Raw genomic sequence first — 27,212 nt, 5'->3', positions numbered from 1 at the left:
CTAGCCTATGAAAACTAAAAACAGGGAACCAATTTCTCCTGCAAGTTAGTAATAAATATAGGGCTTTCACATCCTGTCAAACCGGATTTCCCACCACCAGGTAGGAAATGACTAGTGACATATTTTAACCATGTTGTATACAACAATAGAACAAGCTTCTTCAGGGCCAAATATGGACATAATGAGAAAATAACAACTATGATCCTAAAAAAGCTGGTGACCTCAGATTAAACCAAATAATTCACCCACTGTTATTTCTGTAACATATTTGAGTCTAATCTAATCCAACGGGTGAGGTCCACACCCATGTATGAGTTACAACAGGCGCCTCTTTAGCAAAAAAAGCATGGAGTTTGTCATTTCTTGGTAAAAGAATGTGTAGTGCGTTTTCATATACGGTTGCTTTCCAAAACGTAGTACATACATGGACAGAAGATATATCGATTCTACAAACTGCCCATGCATTAACTAGATTGTACGGTAAGGCACTTCACTTGCAGAGTCAAAACAAATATAATAAGTGTTAAATAACTACATAAAATACAAATGGTTCCATGTGCAAAAAATGCTACAGGTAGAGTGCATTAACTGAGACTGTGTCTCAGTGAATCTACAAAGACATTAAACCAAGTCACAGAATTTCTGGAATTGAACAAAATAAATACAAACTCTTCTTGGTATCAAATATCTAATTTGTTATTTTCACATGTTAATACTGTGCCAACTCAACAAACTGAAGTAGGACCTATTCAAGAGGGTTAAGTTACTCCCTGTCTGTATGCATCATTGTGTTTTCATAGAAAAATAAAAGCTGTGCAATGCATTAATAATTTCAACAAGAAAAGTATATAAACTTAAGACTCACAGTATTGCAGAAAATTAAATCGCACACTGTTCACTTTCTTTACATTTCCACGGAACAATTTTTACAGAACTGTATCAAGGTGCAATGTCTCATGCAGCATTCTAAGTGGGGTTACCAATTGTTTATTTTCCTCTGAAATCAGGTATATTTTAGCTTTCACAAGTGCATGAATTTCAGGTGTCACATACGTGGCAGACAATTTCAGGATGTTATTTGAGTGCTTGTACGTGAGCCTTGAGCCGAACTTGTTTTATTGATGCTCATTACAGAGAAAAGTTGCTCACACAGATATGTGGTTTCCCGATACTTCCATGAATAAATAAGTGGATGATAATTTCTCTTGGAACACTGAGTCTATTTTTCTCTTTGACAGAGACATTTCGAGGTAATGAGGGTGCCAAAAAACGGGGTGTTTAAAGCAGGTTTCATGTTGTGTTGAGGGGGTGGAGCCACAGTTCGCTTTACTGTGTACCTACTAACAGAATTGCTATTGCCGCATTCAGTGGACACATTGAGAAAGGCAGTTTCTTTCATTTGAAAATGAAGCTCACTTTTACACTTCCCGAATGTCATCTTGCGGGCCGGATTAAACCCTTTTAGTCGCAAAACTAAACTAGTAGTTTGTAGCATCTTCTGACAAAATGTTTGCCTGCCGGCGATATGTTTTTGACAAGAGGTGAGGAAAATGATTGATTCTCATATGAACCACGATTAGAATATAAACTATTCGGAATTGAAAGACAAAAAGGTCCAACTATCGATTTACATATATTAATAAAGTAATAGACAGTTCTAAAATATGGCATTCATGTATTTTGTCTTGCATGTATTTTGTAATATATATTTCATAAAGTTGCATTTTTTTGTTTATATTCTAACTCAAAACAATTTTTATTTATGATATAATACACAAGTTAAAAATGTCAGTTTTTTTATAGATATAAATACACAAGTATATGCATCTTTTTTTTTTATATTCTATAATTTCAAAAAGTAAATATTAAAAAACTTAAACATGCAAAACACACTTTTATAGGTTCAAGTAAACGGTGAAGAAGATGTTACCATCACTGAGCAGTCTTCTGAGCCACTTGCGATAACATGATCATTGTGGGGGCACCAGTCAATGTCCAACACTGGGCCAGTATGACCGCACACTGTGGGGTAGGCTTTGTCGATACGCCCCGTCTGTAAAGAAAAACAAAAAGGAGCAATGAGGTCAGAAGCCAACTTTTGGTTTTGTCATGGTTGAGTAAGTTTATTTTGAAAAAAACCCTGAGTAAGTTCATAAAAATACATGTGACTAAAGCATACTCTAACAATTCTCTCCACCTGTGGAAGTTTTAAAGAAAAATTTAAATGATCAAAAGTCACCCTCTGTTAAACAGAGAAAAGTTGTTTGTACAACCTGACCAATTGCATATGTCTATAGCTTTGACCAAAAACTACCAACTACCTGTAATAAACAAATATTCACATTGTTCTACAATACTGCATCTTGTAGCGGTCCTGCCAAAGATACTTTCAGCCCTGTTTATTCGGATCCACTTAGGCCTAGGTGTGTAGAGCCAGCTTGGAATCGGCAAGCTTGGAATCACAGCATCCACCTGAAGATTATTGGATAACCTGCTCCAAACCCTGAAGCCACAGCAGCTGCCCCTTAAGTCTTACAACACATCTCTTGCAATTGTGCATATATTTGAAGCCAAAAAGGATTTGAAGGCTTTACAACAGCTGCACAGCGGGCAAACCGAGATTAGATCTTCCCCACTGTTGAACCACACACACTGCTTAAGGCAGTACCTTTAAAATATTGTTTGTTTGGGCCCAAAGGGGGGCATAACAAAAAAATAATTGACAACCATTGGCTTAAGAAAATATATTCGCAGCGTCTTCAAATAGTCAAAGGATGCAAAATGAGGCTTAAGTCTCACTCTCCACATCTGTCATCTAAAAATACACACTTTACATAACCCAGTGACGGACAAAGAATTTTCATCAAATGGAAACACATTTTGTGTCTCTACTTAAAGACCAACTAGTTCCAACATGCTTAGAGGTAGGAGTCGAGTTCAAACAGAAATTTGAGTATGAGTAACCCTCATTGAGGCAAAGAACAGGAAGGACTAGGGGAGGGGTCGGCAACACAAAATGTTGAAGGAGCCATATTGGACCAAAAATAATTAAAACAAAATCTGTCTGGTGTTGCAAAATTTTTTAAGTCTTACATCCGTCTTACAATGAAGGCAACACACATACTTGCCAACCTTGAGACATCCGAATTTGGGAGATGGCGGTTGGGGGCGGGGTTTGGTGGTAGCGGGAGTGTATATTGTAGCGTCCCGGAAGAGTTAGTCCCCCAAATGATTCTGGGTATTTTTTCTGTTGTGTTTATGTAGTGTTACAGTGCGGATGTTCTTCTGAAATATGTTTGTCATTCTTGATTGGTGTGGGTTCACAGTGTGGATATTTGCAACAGTGTTAAAGTTGTTTATACGGCCACCCTCAGTGTGACCTGTATGGCTGTTGATCAAGTATGCCTTGCGTTCACTTGTGTGCGTGTGTGTGTAAAAGCCGCAAATATTATGTGACTGAGCAAACACGCTGTTTGTACGGAGGAAAAGCAGACGTGATGACAGGTTATAGAGGACACTAAAGGCAGTGCCTATAAGGCGCCCCCAACATTGTTGCCCGGGTGGAAATCAGGAGAAATTCGAGAGCTTGGTTGCTCCGGGAGATTTTCGGGAGGGGCACTAAAATTCGGGAGTCTCCCGGAATAATCGGGAGGGTTGGCAAGTATGGCAACACATGATGTACGTGTCTATATTAGCCGACTCTCAAAATGACCGTCGCAGAAGACGCAAATCATCTTTCACAGAAATGTAATATTTATTCTACACATTTTTACAAAATTAGAAAATATTACTAAAACGGAGGCTGCTCAGAGGGTGAGAAAAGTCCTGGAATTTACTGGGTTAGAATGGCCGCCTAAGGCAGGGGTCGGCAACCCAATACATTGAAAGAGCCATATTGGACCAAAAATACAAAAAACGAATCTGTCTGCAGCCGCAAAAATTAAAAGCTGCATATAAGTTTTATACTGAAGGCAACACATGACGTAAGTGTCTATATTAGCTTTATTACCCTACTATCAAAAGGACTGTCGCAGACTGAAACAAATCTTCGTTGACAGAAATGTTGAAATTTAATATTCTACACATTTTTACAACATTAGAATTCATTAGTAAATCAGAGGCTACTTAGAAGGTGAGATAACTCCTGGAAATGACTGTCTTAGAATGGCCAAAGGTATAGATGTGTGTGTCCAAGTTAAAGAAAACGGCAGGCTGTCTTCTTTTAATAGATTTATTAAAATTTTTGGCAAGCTAGGTAATGTTTGCTGTGATTTTGAACAACATGGCACACAAACAACTATCTGAAATGCAGCCAATATTACATACAGATATGTGTCATGAGACATGCAAAACTAAATTATACACAAAGAGTATAAAAGTAAAGGATAATAAATTAGCTCAAATATACCTACAAATGAGGCATGATGCAATATGTACATAAAGCTATCCTAAATAGCATGTTAGTATTGATTAGCTTGCAGTCATGCACTGACCAAATATGCCTGATTAGCACTCCCATAAGTCAAAAACATCAACAAAGTGCACTTTTGTGCAGTCACGCACAGCATGAAACTTTTGGTGGACAAAATGAGACAAAGAAGGAGTGGAAGATTTTACATGTAAACAAACTGTTGAGTCACAGTCCACACTATGGTGAGTTCAAGAACCGCCGAAATTAGTAGGACAAAACGATGTTCCCCAAATACTCTCATCAGTGAAACATACACACAGACATATTAAACAGTGGGCTTTCCAACAATTAGGAAGGTTTGTGTCATGTTTGTCCTCAAACAAAAAACATACAAATACAAAAAAATGATTTCCCCCTCAATCTTTTTCTCTGGCCTAAGGAAACGGCAATTTTGTCTTTTTTCAGTGGATTTATTAAAATCTTTGCAATCTGGGCAGGATTTGCAGTGCTCTACATCAACATGGCACACAAATATCTTAATGTTGTGAACGGGTGAATCTATGATGTTTATTATTATTTTGGACCGTGTCCGGAATTTTTTTTTTTTTTTTTTAATTGTGGTAACGCCGTCACAATATATATTGAAACACTGTACATTTTCAAAAGATTGACCATAATTTTGGAAAGGGTGAGTGAGGCGTGGTTTAATTATCAATCAGGGAACACCTCCAAAATCAAACGTTTTGCAAAAGGACTCAAAAGTTATAAGTGATTGTGGAGCAATATTTACACCAAACTATATCCAATACATAGACAACAAGGACGTGTTATAAACGCAGAATCAGATTTATCATTGCTCCCCTTTAATGTATCTTGTAATGTATGCTTGCATCTAAATTGGAACTGCACCTTTTTTTATTTTTTTGGCTATCATTCACAATCATTATGAGAGGCAAGAAAGCACACACTTTCTTTTAGGATTTTATTGATAAAAAAAAGCTTGACCGGTCTAGCCTTCAAACCCCCAAAGACAACTGCAAAACCCTCCAACCTTTTGTATACACACTGCAAGTATATATATATATATATATATATATATATATATATATATATATATATATATATATATGTGTGTATATATATATATATATATATATATATATATATATATATATGTGTATATATACGTATATATATATATATATATATATACACACACACACATATTCACACTATATATATAATGTAGTAACAGACACATCCATAACAAAATGTAATATGTTCAACATTTGCTGTATTTTAAACAGTATAATCAGACTGACTTCTTCTGCGCATTGATTTCTATTTCCATAGCAGCGCACGTCTGGCAATGTGGGTTCATACTTCCGGTTACAAAACGGTTGTTTGTCTTCTGGTAATGGCAGACTTTTGGATACAAAACTGTTTGTGTTCTGGTTATGGCAGACTTGGTATCAAACAACAAAGACGACTGCTTTTGGTGAAAATGAGGATTCACACAAGAAATGCGCGGATAGGCAATTATATCATCCGCAACCACATCACCAAAGTTGTAATCCACCCGCCGTCCACCCGAACCAACATTTTATCAGAACTTCAACCGCCCGCCACCCGCCCATTGAAATACATCAGAAGCCGGCCACCTTTACCACTCAAAGAGCTATTTAAACAGTTTCACAGAGTAAAGAAGACAATGGGAGCCGCTAACGCTCTCGCGAATATCCAATGGTGTTCATCCTGATGACAAGAATAAGGGCACGCTGTGAAGCCATTGCCTTTGACACCTTCAACATGTACAAACCGATTGTTAGTCCAGCAACATGTTGTATACAGCTTCCGCAATCACACGTACAAGATTGAAAGGGATATTGGGTGATACAGAGTACACTGATGGGTGTGATATAAACAATTTTAACACTCTTACTAATATGCGCCACGCTGTGAAGCCACACCAAACAAGAATGACGAACAAATTTCGGTACAACATCCTCACAGTAACACAACAAACGCAACACAACAAATACCCAGAATCTTTTGCATCCGTGACATTACCTGAATATATTTTACACCCCCGCGCCCCCAACCCCGCCCACATTACTGACGCACGGGGGGATGTGGGAGGTGGCGGGGTTTGCTGCAGTCCAGACCTGTCTACCATCGAAAATGTGTGGCGGATTATGAAGCGTAAAATACGACAGCGGAGACTGTTGAACGACTGAAGCTCTACATAAAACAAGAATGGGAAGAATGGGAAATAATTCCACTTTAAAAGCTTCAACAATTAGTTTCCTCAGTTACCAAACATTTATTGAGTGTAAAAAGAAAAGGTAATGTAACACAGTGGTGAACATGCCCTTTCCCAACTAATTTGGCACAAGTTGCAGCCATGAATTACTAAGTTAATTATTATTTGCACAAAAAAAAAAGTTTGAGTTTGAACGTCAAATATCTTGTCTTTGTAGTGCATTAAATTGAATATGGGTAGAAAAAGATTTGCAAATCATTGTATATCCAGCCAGAACTTCTCCACCTCACACACTAGCTCAGGCTCCTTTCCCCCCCAGCGACGTGATATTCCACGTCCCAAGAGCTAGCTTATGTAGCAGAGGATCGGACCGCCAAGTGCCCTGCCTTCGGCTGCCGTCCAGCTCACAACGCACCCGACCTCTATGGCCCCTCTCATGAGTGGTGAGCCCATTGGAGGGGGGACCCACGTTGCCTCTTTGGGCCGTGCCCGGCCGGGCCCCATGGGGACAAACCTGGCCACCAGGCGCTCACCATTGTGCCGCAACTCCGGGCCTGGCACCAGATGGGGGCCCCAGTGACCCGCGTCCGGGCGAGGGGAATCAGTGTCTTTGTACTTGCATTCCCAAAGAAGTCTTTGAGCTGCTCTTTGTCTGATCCCTCACCTAGAACCTGTTTGTCTTGGGAGACCCTACTGGGGGGCATAGAAACCCCCGGACAACATAGCTCCTAGGATCATTGGGACACGCAAACTACTCTACCGCGGTAAGGTGGCCCCAAATAAACCAGAAAAAATGTCCCCAGCCAGCTGGACCAAAGAGGCCACTGTCCATCAAGTGAGTCACACTTTATATTGATCACGCGTGTTATTACAACTACAGTACACACGCTGTCTGGCTTGCTGTGCACAAACAAAACATGAAATGTGGGCTAATACTTTACAGATATTGTAATATGATTGTTCATGTTTTTCAGTCCGTACAGATTGGTGTCCAATCGCAGTGTTGTGCATTACAAACACATACGCGTTTCGTGCTGAAGTAGAAGCTAGCTTATCCCTCGCCGTGGTTAGCTTTTACGGCTAATACCAATGCACGCAAATGTCGGACTACGATAGAAAAAGAGTTCCTCAGTGTTTGCTTTTCCAATAACAATGTCGTTACAGTTATGTTATTATATAAGTTATGGAACGTAAACAAAAGTATAGGTGACAGTTTTTGAACGTATTTATAAAGTGATTTAGAGTTAGAATTGATTTCTCCGATTAGCTGCATTGCTAACTACCTAGAACATTCACATTTTTACAGTACAATAAAATCAAGAACATTTGGTCTTTGTTTCTCATAAAGAAACATTTGATCTTTGTTTCTCATAAGGATTGTCAAAAATAAGCAAATTTCTGAAAAACGGGCAGTTCCCCTTTAAATTAACTGGTGATTATTAGTATTACCTTGTAATTAGAAACGGTAATACAAACTGTCAGGACTTTTATCTAGGTTTATCATTAATACCGGTAATAGTTGTCATTTTCTTGCAGTAAATTGAACAGGAAATTACAGACCTTACCATACCAGGTCGACTGCATATTGACTTTGTACATACAAAATGGACTTTGTACATTGAGGAGTAGTCTGTTTAATGACCTGCACAAATGATTAGGGTATTCCCACTGCTCCTCTTTTCCATTTCTACATAAGTGCAAATAAGTGTGAAAACAATAGTTAGTACAATCCAGAGCACAGCACTTTTCATAAGCAGGATACTGAGGTGCTGCTTTTTTAAAGTCCCACAATGTGAAGACATTTGTTACACCATGAACAGTAGATATGACAATAACTCTAATCATGCATCTCACAGAAAAAGTTGGGCTGTGACACATATTACAACTCCAACTACAGTGATCAAAGTTCAGAGTATGCAAGACTGAGCTCTGTGTGAAGTAGGAAAATCACAAGATCTTGTTCAAACCTCTCAATGGAATCTGCCCTGAAGGTGAGAGTCGACAAAGCAAACTTCAACCGGCTATGCGAGCCCTAAGCCCATATTGCATCACATTACCATTATTGATGAGAAGAATGCAAGGAGTCATTCATTATTTACATAGATAATCACATGATGTATTTCTGGGAAGAGGTGTCAGAATCAAAGTTGCACAGACAATGACCTGCTTGTCACTTTACACAAATCCAACATTTCTCACTAGTCAATGCTTGAGGACCATCGTCTTTAAAACCCAAGCAGGTTAGTTCAATTCAGTTTAAGTTCAGTTCAGCTCAGCTCAGCACAGTTCCAGTTTATTTCGAACATGCATACGATACCATGTAATGCATCTCATATTTCCAGTTGCTTCATTACAGCACGTCCCAAAGGGAGTAAGCAAAAACTGACCTTATTTAGTCCAACCCCTTTTCACACATAGCAATTTTATCCAATTTCTTTGTTCTCTGAAACTGAAAACTGAATAAATATACCAAAGTAAATAAATATTAAATACATAATCTTTACCTAAAAAAAAGGGGTTCAAGATATTCATCATTATTGTTCTTTTGTGTACTTTGTGAACATTTGTAGTTTTAACAGTCTCTTAAACTGAATCATATCGGTGCTTTTTTTATTTATTTATATGGTTGATCCATTCCATAATTTAATTCAACATACTGATATACTGAAGGTATTCAGGGTTGTAGGGGCAAACAAATGTTTTAATTTGATTTTTCTCTAAGGTGGTACATTCCTCATCTTTTGTTGAGAAGAATTGTTATACATTCTTGGGTAGCAGGTTATAGTTTGCTTTGTACATCAATTTAGCTGTTTGCAAATGCACCAAATCGTTGAATTTCAGTATTTGAGAGTCAATAAATAAAGCGTTTGTATGTTCTCTGTATCCAACATTATTCTAATTGATCTGTTTTTGAAAAACTTTTAGTGAATGAAGCGCTAGTTGTTTCCCCATATTTCTACACAGTAACTCAGATATGGTAACCCTAGCGAGCAATAAGGAATATGAAGTGATTTTTGGTCCAGAACATGTTTTGTTTAATTCATTATTGACGTGTTTCTTGCTACTTTGTTATCAATATTTTTACACATGTTTTCCAATTAGTATTATCATCTATTATTACACCTAAAAATGTGTTTTCTTTAACACTTTCAATATCTACTCCGTCTATTTGTATTAGTCTTTACCTTCTACTGTTATCAAATAGCATTACTTTAGTTTTACTGAGATTTAAAAATTGTCTGTTTTTGTCAAACCATATTTTTGATTTGTTCATTTCGTTTGTTATGTGTATAAGGGCTGGGCGATATATCGATATACATGATATATCGCGGGTTTGTCTCTGTGCGATATAGAAAATGACTATCGTGATATTCGAGAATACGTTCTCATGCAGTTGCTTTTAGCTGCGAGCATTACACTAGAGGCTCTCCTCGCGCTTTCCTGTCTTTCGTTCTCACAGACAGAAAGCGCACCTTCTTACACACGTCACATACTGTCACCTCATATGTCACATACTGTCACCTTATACGTCACGTCATACGTCACATACGTATACGCCCTCGTGGAGCAGAGAGGCAGCAGCATGGGTAACGTTAGCTGTGATGCTAGCAGAGCCGTGCAAGTGGTAATAAGGGAGAAAGAAGGTGCGAATGAAGGAAGAAGTAATTCCCAAGAAAAACAGCAAGGGGTCCATCGTCTGGTGGTGGTGTGGCTAATGGGAATGTCGAACAGACAACCGTAGTAAGTCAAGCATGCGGCACAAGCGTTGCTATAAAAAGTAGCATTACTGCTAATATTTAGCATCATTTGAAAAGTCACCTGCTAGAGAATGAAGAGTACTTACTTCGTACATCAAAAACTCAGTCGGAGCCACACTCCATCAAAATGCTAAGGCAAACATTTCCACATCAACACCGTGAGAAAAAATAGAATTTAATAACGTCCGTAGTAACCTACCACATAGCGAAGGACGAACACTATTTGATTTCCTATGATGCAGGTCATTTTTATTTGACACTTAAAATGTCTGACAATCTTGCACTTTTTGTTTTGGAAATGACGTGAACGTTTGTGGCACTGCTTAATAACTGTTTAATAAATACAGTTTTGGTCAATTGACTTAGTTGTGATTTCCTTCTCTGCATGAAAGTTTAAGAGTAGCACATAATACAGTATGAAGACGAATGTTTTAATGTAGACACATACAATCGTCATACTTCTGTGATTATATGTACAGTTGTGATCAAAATTATTCAACCCCCACACAATTTTGGTGTTTTAGCAAGTTGGACATTCATTCCGTATTTTGTTTAGTCATATCAAATAAAGATGTGTCAAATAGACAAATGCAACTTAAATTGTAACACTGTATTTTACAAAATACCAAAAAAGGAAATTTTCTTAATATCTCATTGACAAATTTTTTCAACCCCCTAGTTACATGCATCTTTAGTACATAGTAGAACACCCTTTGGCAGTAATTACATCCTTCAAACGTAATACATAACCGGACACAAGCTTCTTGCAACGATCTACAGGTATTTTAGCCCATTCCTCTTGGGCAAAGGGCTTGCATGCTGCAACTGCCTTCTTCAAGTCCCACCACAGGTTTTCTATAGGATTTAGGTCTGGCGACTGTGAAGGCCACTCCAGAGTCTTCCAGTCCTTCTTCTGCAGCCACTGTGATGTTGATTTAGAGGTATGCTTGGGATCGTAGTCATGTTGGAAGGTCCAACGTCTCCCAAGCCTCAGCTTCGTCACTGACTTCATGACACTTGCAGCTAATATATCCTGGTAGGAAATAAAATTCATAATGCCTTGAACGCGCTGGAGATTCCCGGTACCTGAGGCAGAGAAACAGCCCCAGAGCATGATTGACCCCCCACCATGCTAAACAGTAGGAAAGGTGTTCTTCTCTTTGTAAGCTTCATTTTTTGTCCTCTAGACATAACGTTGATTCAGAGGCCCAAAGAGTTCCAGTTTTGTCTCATCACTCCATAGAACAGTTTCCCAAAACCTTTGGGGTTTGTCCAGATGATTTTTGGCATACTGGAGTCTATTTTCTTGTTCCTGGTAGTCAGAAGTGGGGTGCGCCTGGGAGCTCTGGCATGGAGGCATTCATCTCATAGTGCGCGCCTTATTGTCGGGACGAAACCTGCGTTACCCCCTCTGCAATGTCCTGTTGTAGTTCCTCAGCTGTTAACCGGGGGTTTTTCCACCACTGTCCGCTTCAAATACCGGACAGCAGTTGCACACAACATCCTCTTTCTACCACGCCCAGGTAGTGTTTCCACTGTGCCTTTAGCTTTAAACTTGCAAATTGTGCTCCCAACTGTGTCTCTTGGAATGTGTAATGTCTTTGCTATTTTCTTATATCCATATCCTTTCTTATGAAGAGAAATTACCTCCTCTCTTGACTTCTTTGACCACTCCCTGGACTTCACCATGTTGCAAATACACCATTGACCATCTACAAGAAGCTGAGCGTCAGTCTTTTGCAATCAGTTTAATTGTTGCTTGTCGTGGTTCTAATCACATCTACAGGTGTTTTCAACACCTGATTGAAAATACCTTATTCAAATTCTGTTCTTTTCAATCAGTTTAATTGTTGCTCGTCATGGTTCTAATCACATCTACAGGTGTTTTCAACCCCTGATTGAAAATACCTTATTCAAATTCTGTTCTTAAGAGTTATGATCTTCAAGGGGTTGAAATATTTTGTCAATGAGATATTAAGAGAAATGACACTGTTTGGTATGTTACAAAATATAATGTTGTAATTTATGTTGCATTTGTCTATTTAATGCATCTTTATTTGATATGACTATAAACAAAATACGGAATAAATGTCCAACTTCGTAAGACACCAAAATTGTGTTGGGGTTGAATAATTTTGATCACAACTGTATCAAGTGATAATTCAAGTCCAAGGCAAAATATCGACATAGGTATCGTGTATTGCGATATGGCCGAAAAATATCGAGATATTAAAAAAAGGCCATATCGCCCAGCCCTAATGTGTATTAGCTTTTGTGTGTTCTCTCCTGAACAAAACGGAGTTGTATCAGCAAGAGCAGACTGACACTTCCACCAGACTTCTGCGTTTTTCAAATACCACACTTTGGCCCCAGGCAGCCCTGGTATTACTAATTACAGCAGAGGGGCAGCTAGGGTGTCAAATACAACATGCTTTGAGGGGTTAATGCCATGTACGTCTAACCATCCACAATAAGGAATTCTAGGGTTTTGCCAAAAAAGAACAAGTGGTAGAAAATGGATGGATGGATGTCTAATACTGCCAGAATAGTAATTCGATAACATAATACTCACGAAAGCCACGTGCGCAAGTGACCTCGCTATTTGTTCCGACTGCTAGTTAAAAGCTTAATTTAAAAGTAACTAATACAGACAACATCGTGGCTAGTAAGTAGTAATCAATGGTCGTAGACAATGTTGGAAAGTTTTCCATACCTAATGCTGTATAACACAAAATTATATTTTTAGCTAGTTTCAGCAGTTGAAATGTTAATGCTTTTAATTTGCTTAATTGGTAACAGACTTTTACATTTTTGTGGGAGACTTCAGTCTAGCCTAGTATAATATATTTTCCAGCTTGTTACCACGGGCAGAAAGATGTTTCAGCAAAAACTATCCATCCATTTCCTACCACTTGTCCTTTTTGGGGTCGCGGGGGGTGCTGGAGCCTAGATAAAAAAAGAATTAAAAAAAAAAAGAGACCAGAACTTTTCTTTAATTTTTTTTACATCAAAATCAATGCAGTCTTAGTTCCGAAAATCATTGATCAACACTCTTCCCAATCAATAGCTTCAACCCTTGAACATCATTCAAGGTTAATATTAGACAAAGCAATCTAAAAGTTTTGTATTGTTCGATTGATCATTGGAGCCTTTCTGCGCATGCCCCAGTTTCTTGTGCAGCCCTTAACAACAAAAAATTCACGACATAAGACGAAGCCAGTTGAAATAAGTCAATTTGAAAGCAAATTAATAAAATAAAAGTAAATGTTCAATATGTGGTGAGAGTATTGTAGATAATACACACACACACACACACACACACACACACACACACACACACACACACACACACACACACACACACACACACACACAATCAAACGTATCATTGAAGATTATTGATATTGATTACGTGCCTATCGCGATATACTGATATAATTTTATCGGCCCAGTCCTGGAAAAAAATGTAAACGGGCCTCAGGTGAAGGGAACATCCATCATTAAGTACTATTGAGTGCACATTTGAAAACACAAGGTGATTAACCTATTTCGGCTGAGACATTGTTGGAGCAGTTTCTCGGTTGATGGGTACTTGTTGTATAAACAAACTCAAGAGACACAGTGATCCCTCCCAAAACACCAAAAGAACAACTACCGTATTTCCTTGAATTGCCGCCGGGGCGCTAATTAATTTAAAACCTCTTCTCACTCCTGCGCTTACCAAATGCATGCGGTAAAAGTAAGCATGCGCTAATTATTTTAAAACCTCTTCTCACTCAGGCACTTACCAAAGGTATGCAGCAAAAATTTGAGTGTGATGTAAGCTTGGACCTTAAATCCTACTGAATAGCTCTTAATCTTCTTCCCTTTATGCGATTTCAAATTACCGGTATTGAAATCAGCCTCCTCCATTTTGAAAATGATGACAGGGGAAGTTTATGCGATTTCAAATTACCGGTATTGAAATCAGCCTCCTCCATTTTGAAAATGATGACAGGGGAAGTGCCACTCGTGACATCACGAGTTTGACCAGGCGGTAATACTAAGCATGCGTTAATTATTTTAAGAAGCAAGTTTGACCCGGCAGTAATTTAAGGCAGGCGCATACTATATGCCCTGCGGAAATTCAAGGAAATACGGTATTTCAAAAGAAAAAGTATTTGGAAGAAGTCTTGGGCAACATGTATTCCGATAATCCCAACAAGTTCAGTTGTTCACTTAAGTTTGCAACGTCTTTGAGTAGTTGAAAAATTTAACATACTGACATTAAAAAAATTAAAGAAAGAGGTGCCAATGCTGTAAATGTAATTAGGGATGCATGATAATGGAGATTTCAATCAATGCTGATAACGGAGAACTTACAGGCCTTTACAACCGATAACCAATATTTATGTATATTTCTGTCTGTACAAGATTTTGTGAGTATAATTTGACAGGTCACACTTTTGCCCAAGATGTAAAAAGTAACAAAAAAATTATACAAATCTATTGTACGCTTAAGGATAGTGTCAACCAATTTATTTTTTTTAATTTAACAATAGTTTGACTACAAACACACTTCCTGTAATTCTGACCCATGCAAAAAATTAGAACCAATGTGTAGAACTAAAAAAAAGGAATTTGAGATTTTCACTTTTCAAATATTTGATAGACAAAAAACAAAAAACTATGTATTCAACAACAAATATAAAAGAGGCTAATAGAACTAAGCCAGTAAGATTCTGCAAAGCCCTTAGCAACAACATCGAAACAACTCACGTCTTGATTGAGAAAAATAAAAAGGTAAAATTACTTTTCCCTGACAGTAATTTAATAATGAAATAGTGCAATAGGTTTCTGCCCCTTAGAAAAGGTAATATTTAATTGAAAAATATAAAAAATATAGGATTCAAATAATAAAGTGCCTTTTTCTACTAAGAAATCAAAAAAGTTAAGATTGTTACCTGTGCCTATGAATTAACCACAAAGTTAATTAAAAACAACTACTCATTTTGCTGTTAAGCTTTTCTGGCCTATGGCCTTTTCTTTCAAACTGTTGCCACCTAAACGTTTTCACATCAGTCCTGTGGCTTCACATTTGCGGAGGTTGCTGCTATCAACACAAGGTCTTAAATTTAGCAGCATAGGTATAGGTAGGGCTGGGCGATATGGCCTTATTTTAACATCTCGATATTTTTAGGCCATGTCATGATACACGATATATATATCTCGATATTTTGCCTCAGCCTTGAATTAACACTTGATACATATAATCACAGCAGTATGAAGATTCTGTGTCTACATTAAAACATTCTTTTTCATACCGCATCCATATATGCTCATTTTAAACTTTCATGCAGAGCAGGAAATCACAACGAAGTCAATTGACCAAAACTGTATTTAATAAAGTTATTAGCAGGTGACTTTTCAAATGATGCTACATTAATACATGCTACTTATTATTTGCACCTGGCTCGCTGACAACAAGCTATCCATACACTTAGGTAAAACAGAATTCATCCTATTTGGGTCCCATATCAACCTTAAGAAAGTCAGTGATTTCATTATAAAAGTGGGTGACATTGTTATCACCAGGAAAGATGAGATCACCTACCTAGGTTCCATTCTAGAGGCTAATCTCTCCTGTGATAAATAGGCAACCAAGGTAATCAAAAAGGTCAACCAAAGAACGAGATTCCTCTACAGAATCTCCTCTCTGGTCAACAAAAGCACCTTGAAGATTCTAGCGGGAACTCTCATTCAACCCTTTTTCGATTACGCTTGCACCTCCTGGTACCCCAGCACCTCCAAAACCCTCAAATCTAGACTCCAAACATCCCAGAATAAGTTAGTCTGGTTACTTTTACACCTCCACCCCAGATCCCACCTCACTCCAACCCACTTCTCCAAAGTGGGATGGCTCAGGGTGGAGGACAGAGTAAAACAACTTGCACTGAGCCTAGTCTATAAAATCCGCTACACCTCCCTGATACCGAAGTACATGTCAAACTACTTCCTTAACGTAAATGACCGCCATAACCACAACACCAGGGGGAGCTCCACAAACCACGTTAAACCCAGATTCCGATCTAACAAAAGTCTTAACTCATTCTGTCTTTATGCCACATCAATGTGGAATGCACTCCCAACAGGTGTAAAAGTAAGTGCATCTCTATATTCCTTCAAAACCACTCTAAAACACCTCCAGGCAACTTCAACCCTTTACTAATACCCTCCTCCATTTACAGCCCATCTCCCCGGATTATAAATAACCTAATGTAAATAATCAAATGCACTTCTAATGTACTTAATTGCTCTTATGCTATCTGAACTCACTATGTTCTCTGCTGGCTGTACATATCCTACTGTAAGACCTACACTGTTTCAATGTCCATTTCTCTGTTGATGCAATTGTTGATGACTGAAGTACTGATATCAACCAAAGCTCCTCATCCCACCCCCCGGATTGTAAATAATGCAAATAATTCATTGTATATGCTATGATGATTAACCTGTGTGATAACTGTATTATGCTGATAGTATATATTTGTATCATGAATTGATTAACGTGGACCCCGACTTAAACAAGTTGAAAAACTTATTCGGGTGTTACCATTTAGTGGTCAATTGTACGGAATATGTACTGAACTGTGCTATCTACTAATAAAAGTATCAATCAATCAAGCAAACATATTAGCAGTCATGCTACTTTTGGTAGCAACGCTTGTGCCCCACACTTGACAAATTAAAGTTGTCCATTCAACATCTTCCCGCTTGAAGTCGAACCACCGCCAGACGATGGACCCCTGCTGTTTTCTTAGAAATTAATTCTTCCTTCATTTGTTACCAGATTTGCACCATTCCCACTCGCACGGCTGCGCTAGCATCACCGCTAACGTTACCCAGTCTGCTACCTCTCTGCTCTGTGAGGGCGTATACGTATGTGACGTATGACGTGACATTATGTGACGTATGTAAGTTTGTGCGCTTGCTGTCTGTGAAACGGAGACAAGAAGGAGTGGGAATAGCCTGTAGTGTAATGCCCGCAGCTAAAAGCAACTGCGTGAGAACGTATACTCGAATATCACGATATAGTCATTTTCCATATCGCACAGAGACAAACCAGCGATATATCACGTATATCTATATATCGCCCAGCCCTAAGCATAGGCAGCTTTGTATTGTTTCCATAAATCTACACATTTGTGAATTTTAAGGTGATTTATCAGATTTTATTGTGTTTTAACCCTACCCGTGTGCATTTCTGCAGAACACATTTTGCAAACCACGAGTGAAATGTTTTTTCTGACATGGTGAAGAAAGCCCACACCGGTGGTAAGCTTTTATTATTAATCGGCTCAATTTATCAGTTGATTATTTGGTAACACAATTATCAATGTGATGTCATAATTGCCACTATCCGACTAGCCAATAATATTGTGCATCCCTATAAAACCATACTACAGGCAATTACAATTTTATATGACTGGCCATCACTTAAAAAAGTAGTTGCACAGCAACCAGTTGGACTTTGGAAAAAAGATGATACATACACACACCACTGACAAACCAGTTAGACTACAGAAAGAAAAGTTCATTCAAACACACGCACAACTGGCATGAAAAATTAAGGAACATGATTCCTCCAGGCAGGACAGGACATTATTTTCTTTGACACAAAAAGGCCTACACACTTCCTGCCTAGTCCAACGTATGATTCACACATGGTGCTTCAATAAATGCTGTTCAGTTAGGTGAAACGGAAAATTCCACTTTTAAAGTCTCAGTGTATTGGACGCAAACAGCTGAGGTTATAGGAACAGTCACATCAAACTACAAAGGCCTATAGTAATGAGGTGAGGTCTAATATGACAAACAGGATGCCCGCCGCCCACTGACAAGACAAAAATTAAGAGCGAATGGAGTAGTGAATTGAACCGTTTGCATTACAAGAGAGATTAAACTAGTCCAATGAAAACATTTGAGATTAACTCTTTTGTTGTCATAATTTGAACTACAGTTCTTAGATATGCTTTTACTGATCGGGCACCAATATTAACAAAATAATTTAACTATAACTTATCTTTGATGGGGATGTCAAACACATAAAAATCCACGTGATTTCAAACCAATTTACTCATGTCAACCACTCTTCATATTTAGGCCTGTCCCACAATTCACATATGGACTGACACTGCACAGAGCAGCCAATAGGAGGCAGAGAGGAAATGGTCCTGGGAGGCTGTCAGGCAGGGAGCAGATTTGACCATATATGGTAAAATCTGCAGTCAGCAGGACTGAATTGGAAGAGCACTCGAGGAAACACTGAAGACTCAATTCAAATAGGATTGTCGATCTGTTCTGTAGACAGCATTTAAAAAGGAACCTAATAGTAGAATTGGGTGGAATACTGTAGTGATGTGGCTTTATTTTATGTAAAAAAACAAGAAAAACCCAGGGGGGGTTGGCAGTATGCATGCATGGAACTGGAGCTGTAGATTGCTTAGACAAAACAGGTAGGGCAGGAATCCACCATGCCTTGCCAGGATTAAGGCTCAAAATCCAAATGAACTGCAACAATATAAGTATCGGCATTCCACTCTTCACAGTGAGCCAGAATGTGAGTGGAATCATCAGAAACGTTTCACTAGCTTAGCTGTATTCACTCCAACTTCCTTCATATGGAAATCAGGGAATAAATTAGTAGACATCCTGCTAAGTGAGACAAAGGATGAGATTGAAGGCATGAGGGATGGGAATGACATGTGATCAGCTGGACATCTGATGTACTCTGCATAAACCCCTGTGTTCCAATAAGAGGAAACTACAATAGACATTGCTATGCTGAGTCACAGAGGCTCCCAGAAAAAAACACAACAAACACACTGTTTGTAGGATGTGCCATTAACAAACAATTTTTTTGACGCTTCATAGCACATTAAACATTATCCCTCATTTATGTCACCATTACAATCCTTACAATCTGTGCACAATAACACGTGGTTTTACTATGAAGGGGGAAGGCGCATCATCACACCTCTGCCTCCCCCAACGCTGAATTGCAGTCATGACAAAGGGTCATGCTCTGAGAAAGCAGAAGACAAAGGACCCGAGCAGCTGGTTCCTCACACGGGACAAGAGGGCAACACAGAACAGGGCTGATCGGGTTAGCCAGACAGATGCACCCTGACATTAAGGACATGGATGTGGATCCTTGAAAATAAAATGTAAATACATATAATAATTATAAAACTACAACTGATCAGATGTTATCCTTAAGCTGGACAAACAGAAGACTATGTACAAAATACCTTCATTATTTTAATTTAATTTACTACAAAAAATATTGCAATAATATTGCAGCGAGTCCCTTTCAGACATGCCCCACTTTTCAGACCATAATTGCCAGCTGAGGCTACACTCAAATGTCCCAGTGGAGTTGGAAACACAAACAAAGAGCATACCAAGGTGACTAAAATTAAAAATTGAAATTAAAAATATACATGTATACATTTTAAATGTGCAGTCATTTCAAATTGGTATTGCGTCTATACAGCTTCTCTCTCTAATGTGCAGTGCAAAGCAGTAAAGCAGATTGGGCGATCAATAAAAAGATATGTGCTCCCGTCATAATGATACAATTATATATATAGAGACTGAAAAAGAAAACATATTTCTCACGTTTCACTGCCTGCCAGCTTGTACTGTGGTACCTCAGCTTACAAATTTAATTGGTTCTGTGAGGGGGTTGTAACCCAAAATACGATCTCAAATCACTGTTCTCCAATAAAATACCTGAAATCAATTTAATCTGAAAAACTAACTTTTAGATAAACTGTATTCTGGTAACAGAAGGTGACAAAAATGCCATTTGTTTACAACTGAATGGAATCCTTACGCGGGGGGGTCCGACTATTTTGGACTGGTTAATTAAAATGGTAAATGGTTGTACTTGTATAGCGCTTTTCTACCCCTTTTTAAGGAGCCCAAAGCGCTTTGACAGTATTTCCACATTCACCCACTCACACACACACACATTAACACACTGATGGTGGGAGCTGCCATGCACGGCGCTAACCAGGACCCTTCAGGAGCAAGGGTGAAGTGTCTTGCCCAAGGACACAACGGATGTGATTAGGATGGTAGAAGGTGGGGATTTAACCAGTAACCCTCAGATTGCTGGCACGGCCACTCTCCCAACTTTGCTGGTAGTAGTTGATCCACAGCAATCTTTCTTCCACACAATACCTCAATGCTAACGAGCAGACATTACACAACTGTCGTTGGTTTTGACAGTTAGGATTGCTCGTTTGCACTAAAATACTTGTTTTTCTCACTATGAAACCATCCTTGCCCAGGCACACCCACCTGGTTTTTGGAGTATAAATATTTGAGGTTTTGGCACAAGCCACTGGACTAGATCTGACCAATCTAAGTCTATGCGCATAGACTGATTGATGAAGCCTACTCGGATGAGCAGGGAAACGTCGTCTAAGACAAACCAAACAGTCCAGTTGCGATCGATTGGATGCCCTAAGATGACAATGACCTGGATGAGTGAGAACATTCATATACATGTACTAAAAACAATACAATTATTGTACTAGAACAAACTACAGTAATTGCATAATGCAACATTATAATGTGCAGCGGACTTTGATATTACCTCGATATTACCTGTCAGCTGCTACTCAGTCAAACACCCCATCAGCAGCTTTTCCATATTCTCATGGATAAACGTCCACAGTTAAGAAATATTTTTAATGTCAAGCATGCTAATGTCATTCTTCCGTATGGTGCACTAGCAGTGCAATGCTCAAACTAGTTAGACAAGCCACTTACGGTCATGTTTCACGATGATTTATTTGTTTCAGTGAATATTATCTGCTTCTCAGCACTGTCCTTCACACTAATTTTCTTTGTTTCCATGGACGGAAAAACTCAATGTCTTTGCTTGCTATGACCTAACAAGCCATCAAATGACACACAACATGTTTTTTGTGGGTCCTTGACACTCATGTCAACTAGTGGTGAACAGGCTTGTAAGCCGAATTTCTACCCTCAACCTAAAAAAGCAGGGGTCACCAACACAGTGCCCGCGCGCACCAGGTAGCCCATAAGGACCAGATGAGTAGCCCACCGGCCTGTTCTAAAAATAGCTCAAATAGCAGCACTTACCAGTGAGCTGCCTCTATTTTTTTAATTGTATTTATTTACTAGCAAGCTGGTCTCGCTTTGCTCGACATTTTTAATTCTAAGAGAGACAAAACTCAAATAGAGTTTGAAAATCCAAGAAAATACTTTAAAGATTTTCTTTTCACTTGTTTAAATACATTTATTTTTTTACTTTGCTTCTTATAACTTTCAGAAAGACAATTTTTGAGAAAAAATACAACCTTAAAAATGATTTTAGGATTTTTACACACATATACCTTTTTAACTTTTAGATACCTTCCTCTTCTTTCCTGACAATTCAAGTCAACTATTTTTCTTAATTATTATTGTAAAGAATAACAAATACATTTTAATTTAATTCTTAATTTTAGCTTCTGTTTTTTCGACTAAGAATATTTGTGAATTATTTCTTCAAACTTATGATTAAAATTCAAAAAAACTATTTTGGCAAATCTAGAAAATCTGTAGAATCAAATTTAAATCTTATTTCAAAGTCTTTTGAATTTCTTTTAAAATGTTTGTTCTGGAAAATCCTGAAAAAATAATGATTTGTCTTTGTTAGACATATAGCTTGGTACAAAAAAAAAATTTGTTCTGGAAAATCCTGAAAAAATAATGATTTGTCTTTGTTAGACATATAACTTGGTCCAATTTTTTGTTATATATTCTAACAAAGTGCAGATTGGATTTTAACCTGTTTAAAACATGTCATCAAAATTCTAAAAATAATCTTAATCAGGAAAAATTACTAATGATGTTCTATAAATTCTTTTTTGAATTTTTTCAAAATGTTTCGAATTAGCTAGTTTTTCTCTTCATTTTTTTTTGGTTGAATTTTGAATCTCAAAGAGTCGAAATTGAAGATAAACTATATTTCAAAATTTAATTTTCATTTTTTTCGTGTTTTATCGTCTTTTAAACTGATCAATTAAGGGTTTTTTACATAATTTATTCTCTACAAAAAACTTCCGTAAAAGGAAAAAAAATGTACCACGGAATGACAGACAGAATATATATATATATATAAATAATTATTTATTAAAGGTAAATTGAGCAAATTGGCTATTTCTGGCAATTTGTTTAAGTGTGTATCAAGCTGGTAGCCCTTCGCATTAATCAGTACCTAAGAAGTACCTCTTGGTTTCAAAAAGGTTGCTGACCCCTGACCTAAAGATAACAATTCACCAAAAGACAGCACACAGCCCATTGACTGGGGCACTCGTAAGCCAAGGTACCACTATTTGTAAGAAGGGTTTGGTTGGAGAGAAACCATTACCACCTTTTTGTCATCTTGAGGAAACTGCAAACCACTTACAAACCATTACTGTATTACTGGAACAAGGCATGCAGAGGCCCGAGTGTGAAACCAGTGGAGCAAAGCTTCAGTACCATTGCCACATTGTATGAGGCTCTGAAAGGTGTAAGTTCTGTGTTGACAGGCCTAAAAAGCCTCGTTCCAATGCCACAGCCCTCTCAGGCCCACACTAATAGTTTAGGTAAATCTACTTGAAGTAATAAGAACAGCAATTTGTTGTAGGAACTTTATGATCGATGATACACGCAGCATGCCATGCGTGTTAGTACAACTACAGTACAAATGCTGTCTGGCTAGCTCAGCTGTGTACAAACAAAACATGTAATGTGGGCAAATACATTACAGATACGGTAATATGATCATTTTTTCAGTTGGTACAGATTGGTGTTGTATCCTAGTGTTGTGCATTACAAACTCAAACGCGTTTCATGTTGTTGTAGAAGCTAGCTTATCTTAGTTAGCTTTTACAGTTAATATCCTATAACGCCGATGTGTTACAACGATAGAAAAAGAGTTCTTCGATGTTCGCTCTTACAATAACAATGTCGCTCTACCTTGTTTGTCATACAGGTTATGGAACGTAAATTAAGTATTGTTGACTTTTTTTATTTTATTTTTTAAATTGCATTTTGAAAGTGATTTAGAGTTGGAATTGATTGCTCCATTAGCTGCATCGCTAGCCACTTAGAACAAGCAAATTTTTGTACGTTAGAAAAGCAAAGAAAAACAACCTGTTTGGTCTTCTTGTCTCTCATGATTGTGAACAATAAGTACAATTTAAAAAAATGCATTTCCTCTTTGAGACTCATTTGAGTAATTTAATTTGAATGAGGTCTTACTTCCTTTGTGCATTATAGTATGAATGTTTCCTGGCCAGTATTAGTTACTGTATTTTCTGGACTATGAGAACACATCCACTAAATTTCAGAATATTTTCTTTCAGATATTAGCCACACCGCAGATATATAAGCCGCAGATATATACATTGTGAAATAGTTAACTACACAGTAAGATTCTGTACCATAATTGTTTCCGAAGGCTGCCTGTAACGCGGCAGTAAAATAGCTGATCAAACAAAACAGAAGTCATCGTTATGGACCCTGTAGCTGCGAAAGCTTGCCCTCCAATCATATAAACAGACTCAATAACTCTCCGGTGACGTCTTCGTGAGTATACAGAGGAATTGGTGAAAATGAAATACAAAAAGAATGTCGTAAGTTAACATTCGCCTATGCCTATTAGCAAATGCTAACAGCGCTAGCGTCATTACATTACTAATACACGCACAAATATGCATGAAAACACTACTACAGACATCATGCATCAGACAGTTTAGTAAGTAAGAATTGTATTTGTTCTCTGAAAATTACAAACGTTGCTTGGAGTGATAAATGAAAAATCCGTTCGAGCAAAAACACTATGGACGCTTATTTTCGGTTTACGGAATTAAAACAGTAGGTACATTTTCAACCCCATAATACCTGCAAGTGAGCCAACTCGTAGAAAAAATGGGGCCATAGCACAAGCAATAACACACAATTTCAGTACTTTGCTTGGGTTTAATGCAAACTATTGAAGACAAAACATTATGGCCGTTAGCGAAAACAAATCCATAAAAAAGCTGTTGCGTCCTAGCTGCAGGGTTCAAAATCTAGGAAAAACAGAGGCTTATAGTCCAAAATTTATGGTAGGTCATATCTTTTCATTTTGGATTTGGTTTCCTAGTGGCACTAAAAATAAGAACACTCTCTGAACACAAAACTTTTCTTTTTCAAAAACTTTTAAAAGAAAATAACCAATAATACAGTAATAATTAAAAGGTGGGATAAATAATTGATTTTTAGATGCATCACAATTCGGACATTGACGATTACGGAATAGATTAGTAAACATCAATAATCAATTCATATTTTGTAAACAAAGTAATGCAGACTGTTCTAAAAGTTATTTTATTATAGGGCACTTGTGGTCCAATTTTGTACACATCTTCATTTATTTAATGAAAATTAAAATAACTATCTTATTCCAAATGAATTGGGGTTCTTTTTAAGTTGCAAGTGATAAATGCTTATTTAGTGAAATGAAAATAAATGTAAAACTGCATCAATATACATAAATTAATGATGCATCAATAATCAATTTTTAATCAAATCTTAACTCCAGAATTGTAAACAAATTGTTAGGTACCCAAAGATTCTCACCTCTGGTAATACTTATCTTACCTTGTGAAGAGGAAGGACAAGGAAGGCTCCACCGCCGCTGGCTTCAATAATTATGGCAACAAATTTGGGATTAACTGCACAGAAGCCGCTATCCCATGTGACTCGAGAAACCCGGATATCATCATAGCACTGATCATTTTTCACCGCCTGGCCAAAGACGTGACGGAATTTGCTTTGCCGTACAACACCTCGTTTCATATCTGTAAAAGACAGGACAGTGTTAGTTCTTCCCAAAGAGGCGTGAATTTGTAATGACAATGTTTTGAATTAAAAATGTCCAAACCTATACTAAGGAGCATATCCAGTGTAAAATGGTAAGCCATAAACACGCTTCACTCATTTAAATGTGCAACCAGCACACAGATAACATACCAGTGGTAGTAAAACATACGAGTGGTAGTAAAACATACCAGTGGTAGTAAAACGAGCGCCCATTTAAAAACGACACTAAATAGGCCACAAAAGCTGCACTAAAGTTAAGCTATCAACATGTGAAATAGTCTTGGGTTTGGTTAACGTTACATCTTGTTCCATTTTTTGACACAGCATATTAAAAACAGCATTGGATGCATCATATTACCGAAAAATAGGATGTAAAACTTGTTTTTCAAGATGGTTTTGGACAGTGTGTTAAAGTGAGTGACGTGGGTGAGCGATAGAGGCAATGGGGGTGGGAAAATTCAAGTATGGTCACAACACAAGCAGGAAGCTCTTCCTGAAAGGATATGGGAGTGGAGTGTCCAAACTCCTAACAGACCGCATTTTTCAATTTGGCTGACATTCACATGACATGTATATTTTAACTGTTAACAGGAAAGGGTAACCCACATGTGAAACCTCGCAACACTGAATGGGGGAGTAAATCATTTACATTTATTTAAGAAATCTTTGGCACATACATAGTTTAAAGCGCAAAGTGTACAAACAGTTAATAAGTATGAAGGTACAAACCCCGTTTCCATGAGTTGGGAAATTGTGTTAGATGTAAATATAAACGGAATACAATGATTTGCAAATCCTTTTCAACCCATATTCAATTGAATGCACTACAAGACAAGATATTTGATGTTCAAACTCATAAACTTTTTTTTTTGTTGCAAATAATAATTAACTTAGAATTTCATGGCTGCAACACGTGTCAAAGTAGTTGGGAAAGGGCCTGTTCACCACTGTGTTACATCACCTTTTCTTTTAACAACACTCAATAAACGTTTGGGAACTGAGGAAACTAATTGTTGAAGCTTTGAAAGTGGAATTATTTCCCATTCTTGTTTTATGTAGAGCTTCAGTCGTTCGACAGTCTGGGGTCTCCGCTGTCGTATTTTACGCTTCATAATGCGCTACACAAACCATGGGAGACAGGTCTGGACTGCAGGCGGGCCAGGAAAGTACCCGCACTTTTTTTTTTACGAAGCCACACTGTTGTAACACTTGTCTTGCTGAAATAAGCAGGGGCGTCCATGATAACGTTGCTTGGATGACAACATATGTTGCTCCAAAACCTGTATGGACCTTTCAGCATTAATGGTGCCTTCACAGATGTGTAAGTTACCCATGCCTTGGGCACTAATGCACCCCCATACCATCACAGATGCTGGCTTTTGAACTTTGCGCCTATAACAATCCGAATGGTTATTTTCCGCTTTGTTTTGGAGGACACCACGGCCTCTGTTTCCGCTTTGTTTTGGAGGACACCACGGCCTCTGTTTTCAAATATAATTTGAAATGTGGTCTAGTCAGACCACAGAACACCTTTCCACTTTGCATCAGTCCATCTTAGGTGAGCTCGGGCCCAGCCAAGCCGGCAGCGTTTCAGGATATTGTTGATAAATGGGTTTGGCTTTGCATAGTAGTTTTAAAGGCCTACTGAAACCCACTACTACCCAAAACACAATCTGATAAATTTATATATCAATGATGAAATATTAACATTGCAACACATGCCAATACGGCCTTTTTAGTTTATGAAATTGCAATTTTAAATTTCCCGGGAGTTTTTTCTTGAAAACGTCGCGTAATGATGACGTGTACGCTTGACGTCACGGGCTGTTAGGAAATATGAGCGCTGCGCACACACACAGCTAAAAGT

General features: G+C 38.0%; 1 protein-coding gene across 2 annotated transcripts in view; it reads right to left on the bottom strand.

Annotated features, from left to right (window-relative positions):
- Positions 1–27,212, bottom strand: part of LOC133556540 (coronin-1C-A-like) — a 66,720-nt gene that overhangs the window by 15,770 nt on the left and 23,738 nt on the right. For both annotated transcript variants that reach the window (XM_061906553.1, XM_061906554.1), the window contains exons 2-3: positions 25,124–25,323; positions 1,931–2,053 (exon numbers count right to left, since the gene is read on the bottom strand). In XM_061906553.1, the coding sequence (XP_061762537.1) occupies positions 1,931–2,053; positions 25,124–25,323 (323 nt within the window). The remainder of the gene's footprint in view (positions 1–1,930; positions 2,054–25,123; positions 25,324–27,212) is intronic.

This window comes from Nerophis ophidion, linkage group LG07, assembly GCF_033978795.1.
Source record: "Nerophis ophidion isolate RoL-2023_Sa linkage group LG07, RoL_Noph_v1.0, whole genome shotgun sequence".
In the NCBI taxonomy this organism is placed as follows: domain Eukaryota; kingdom Metazoa; phylum Chordata; class Actinopteri; order Syngnathiformes; family Syngnathidae; genus Nerophis; species Nerophis ophidion.
The sequence above is the reverse complement of the archived record's forward strand: the minus strand, read 5'-3'. Positions and strand labels throughout refer to the sequence as shown.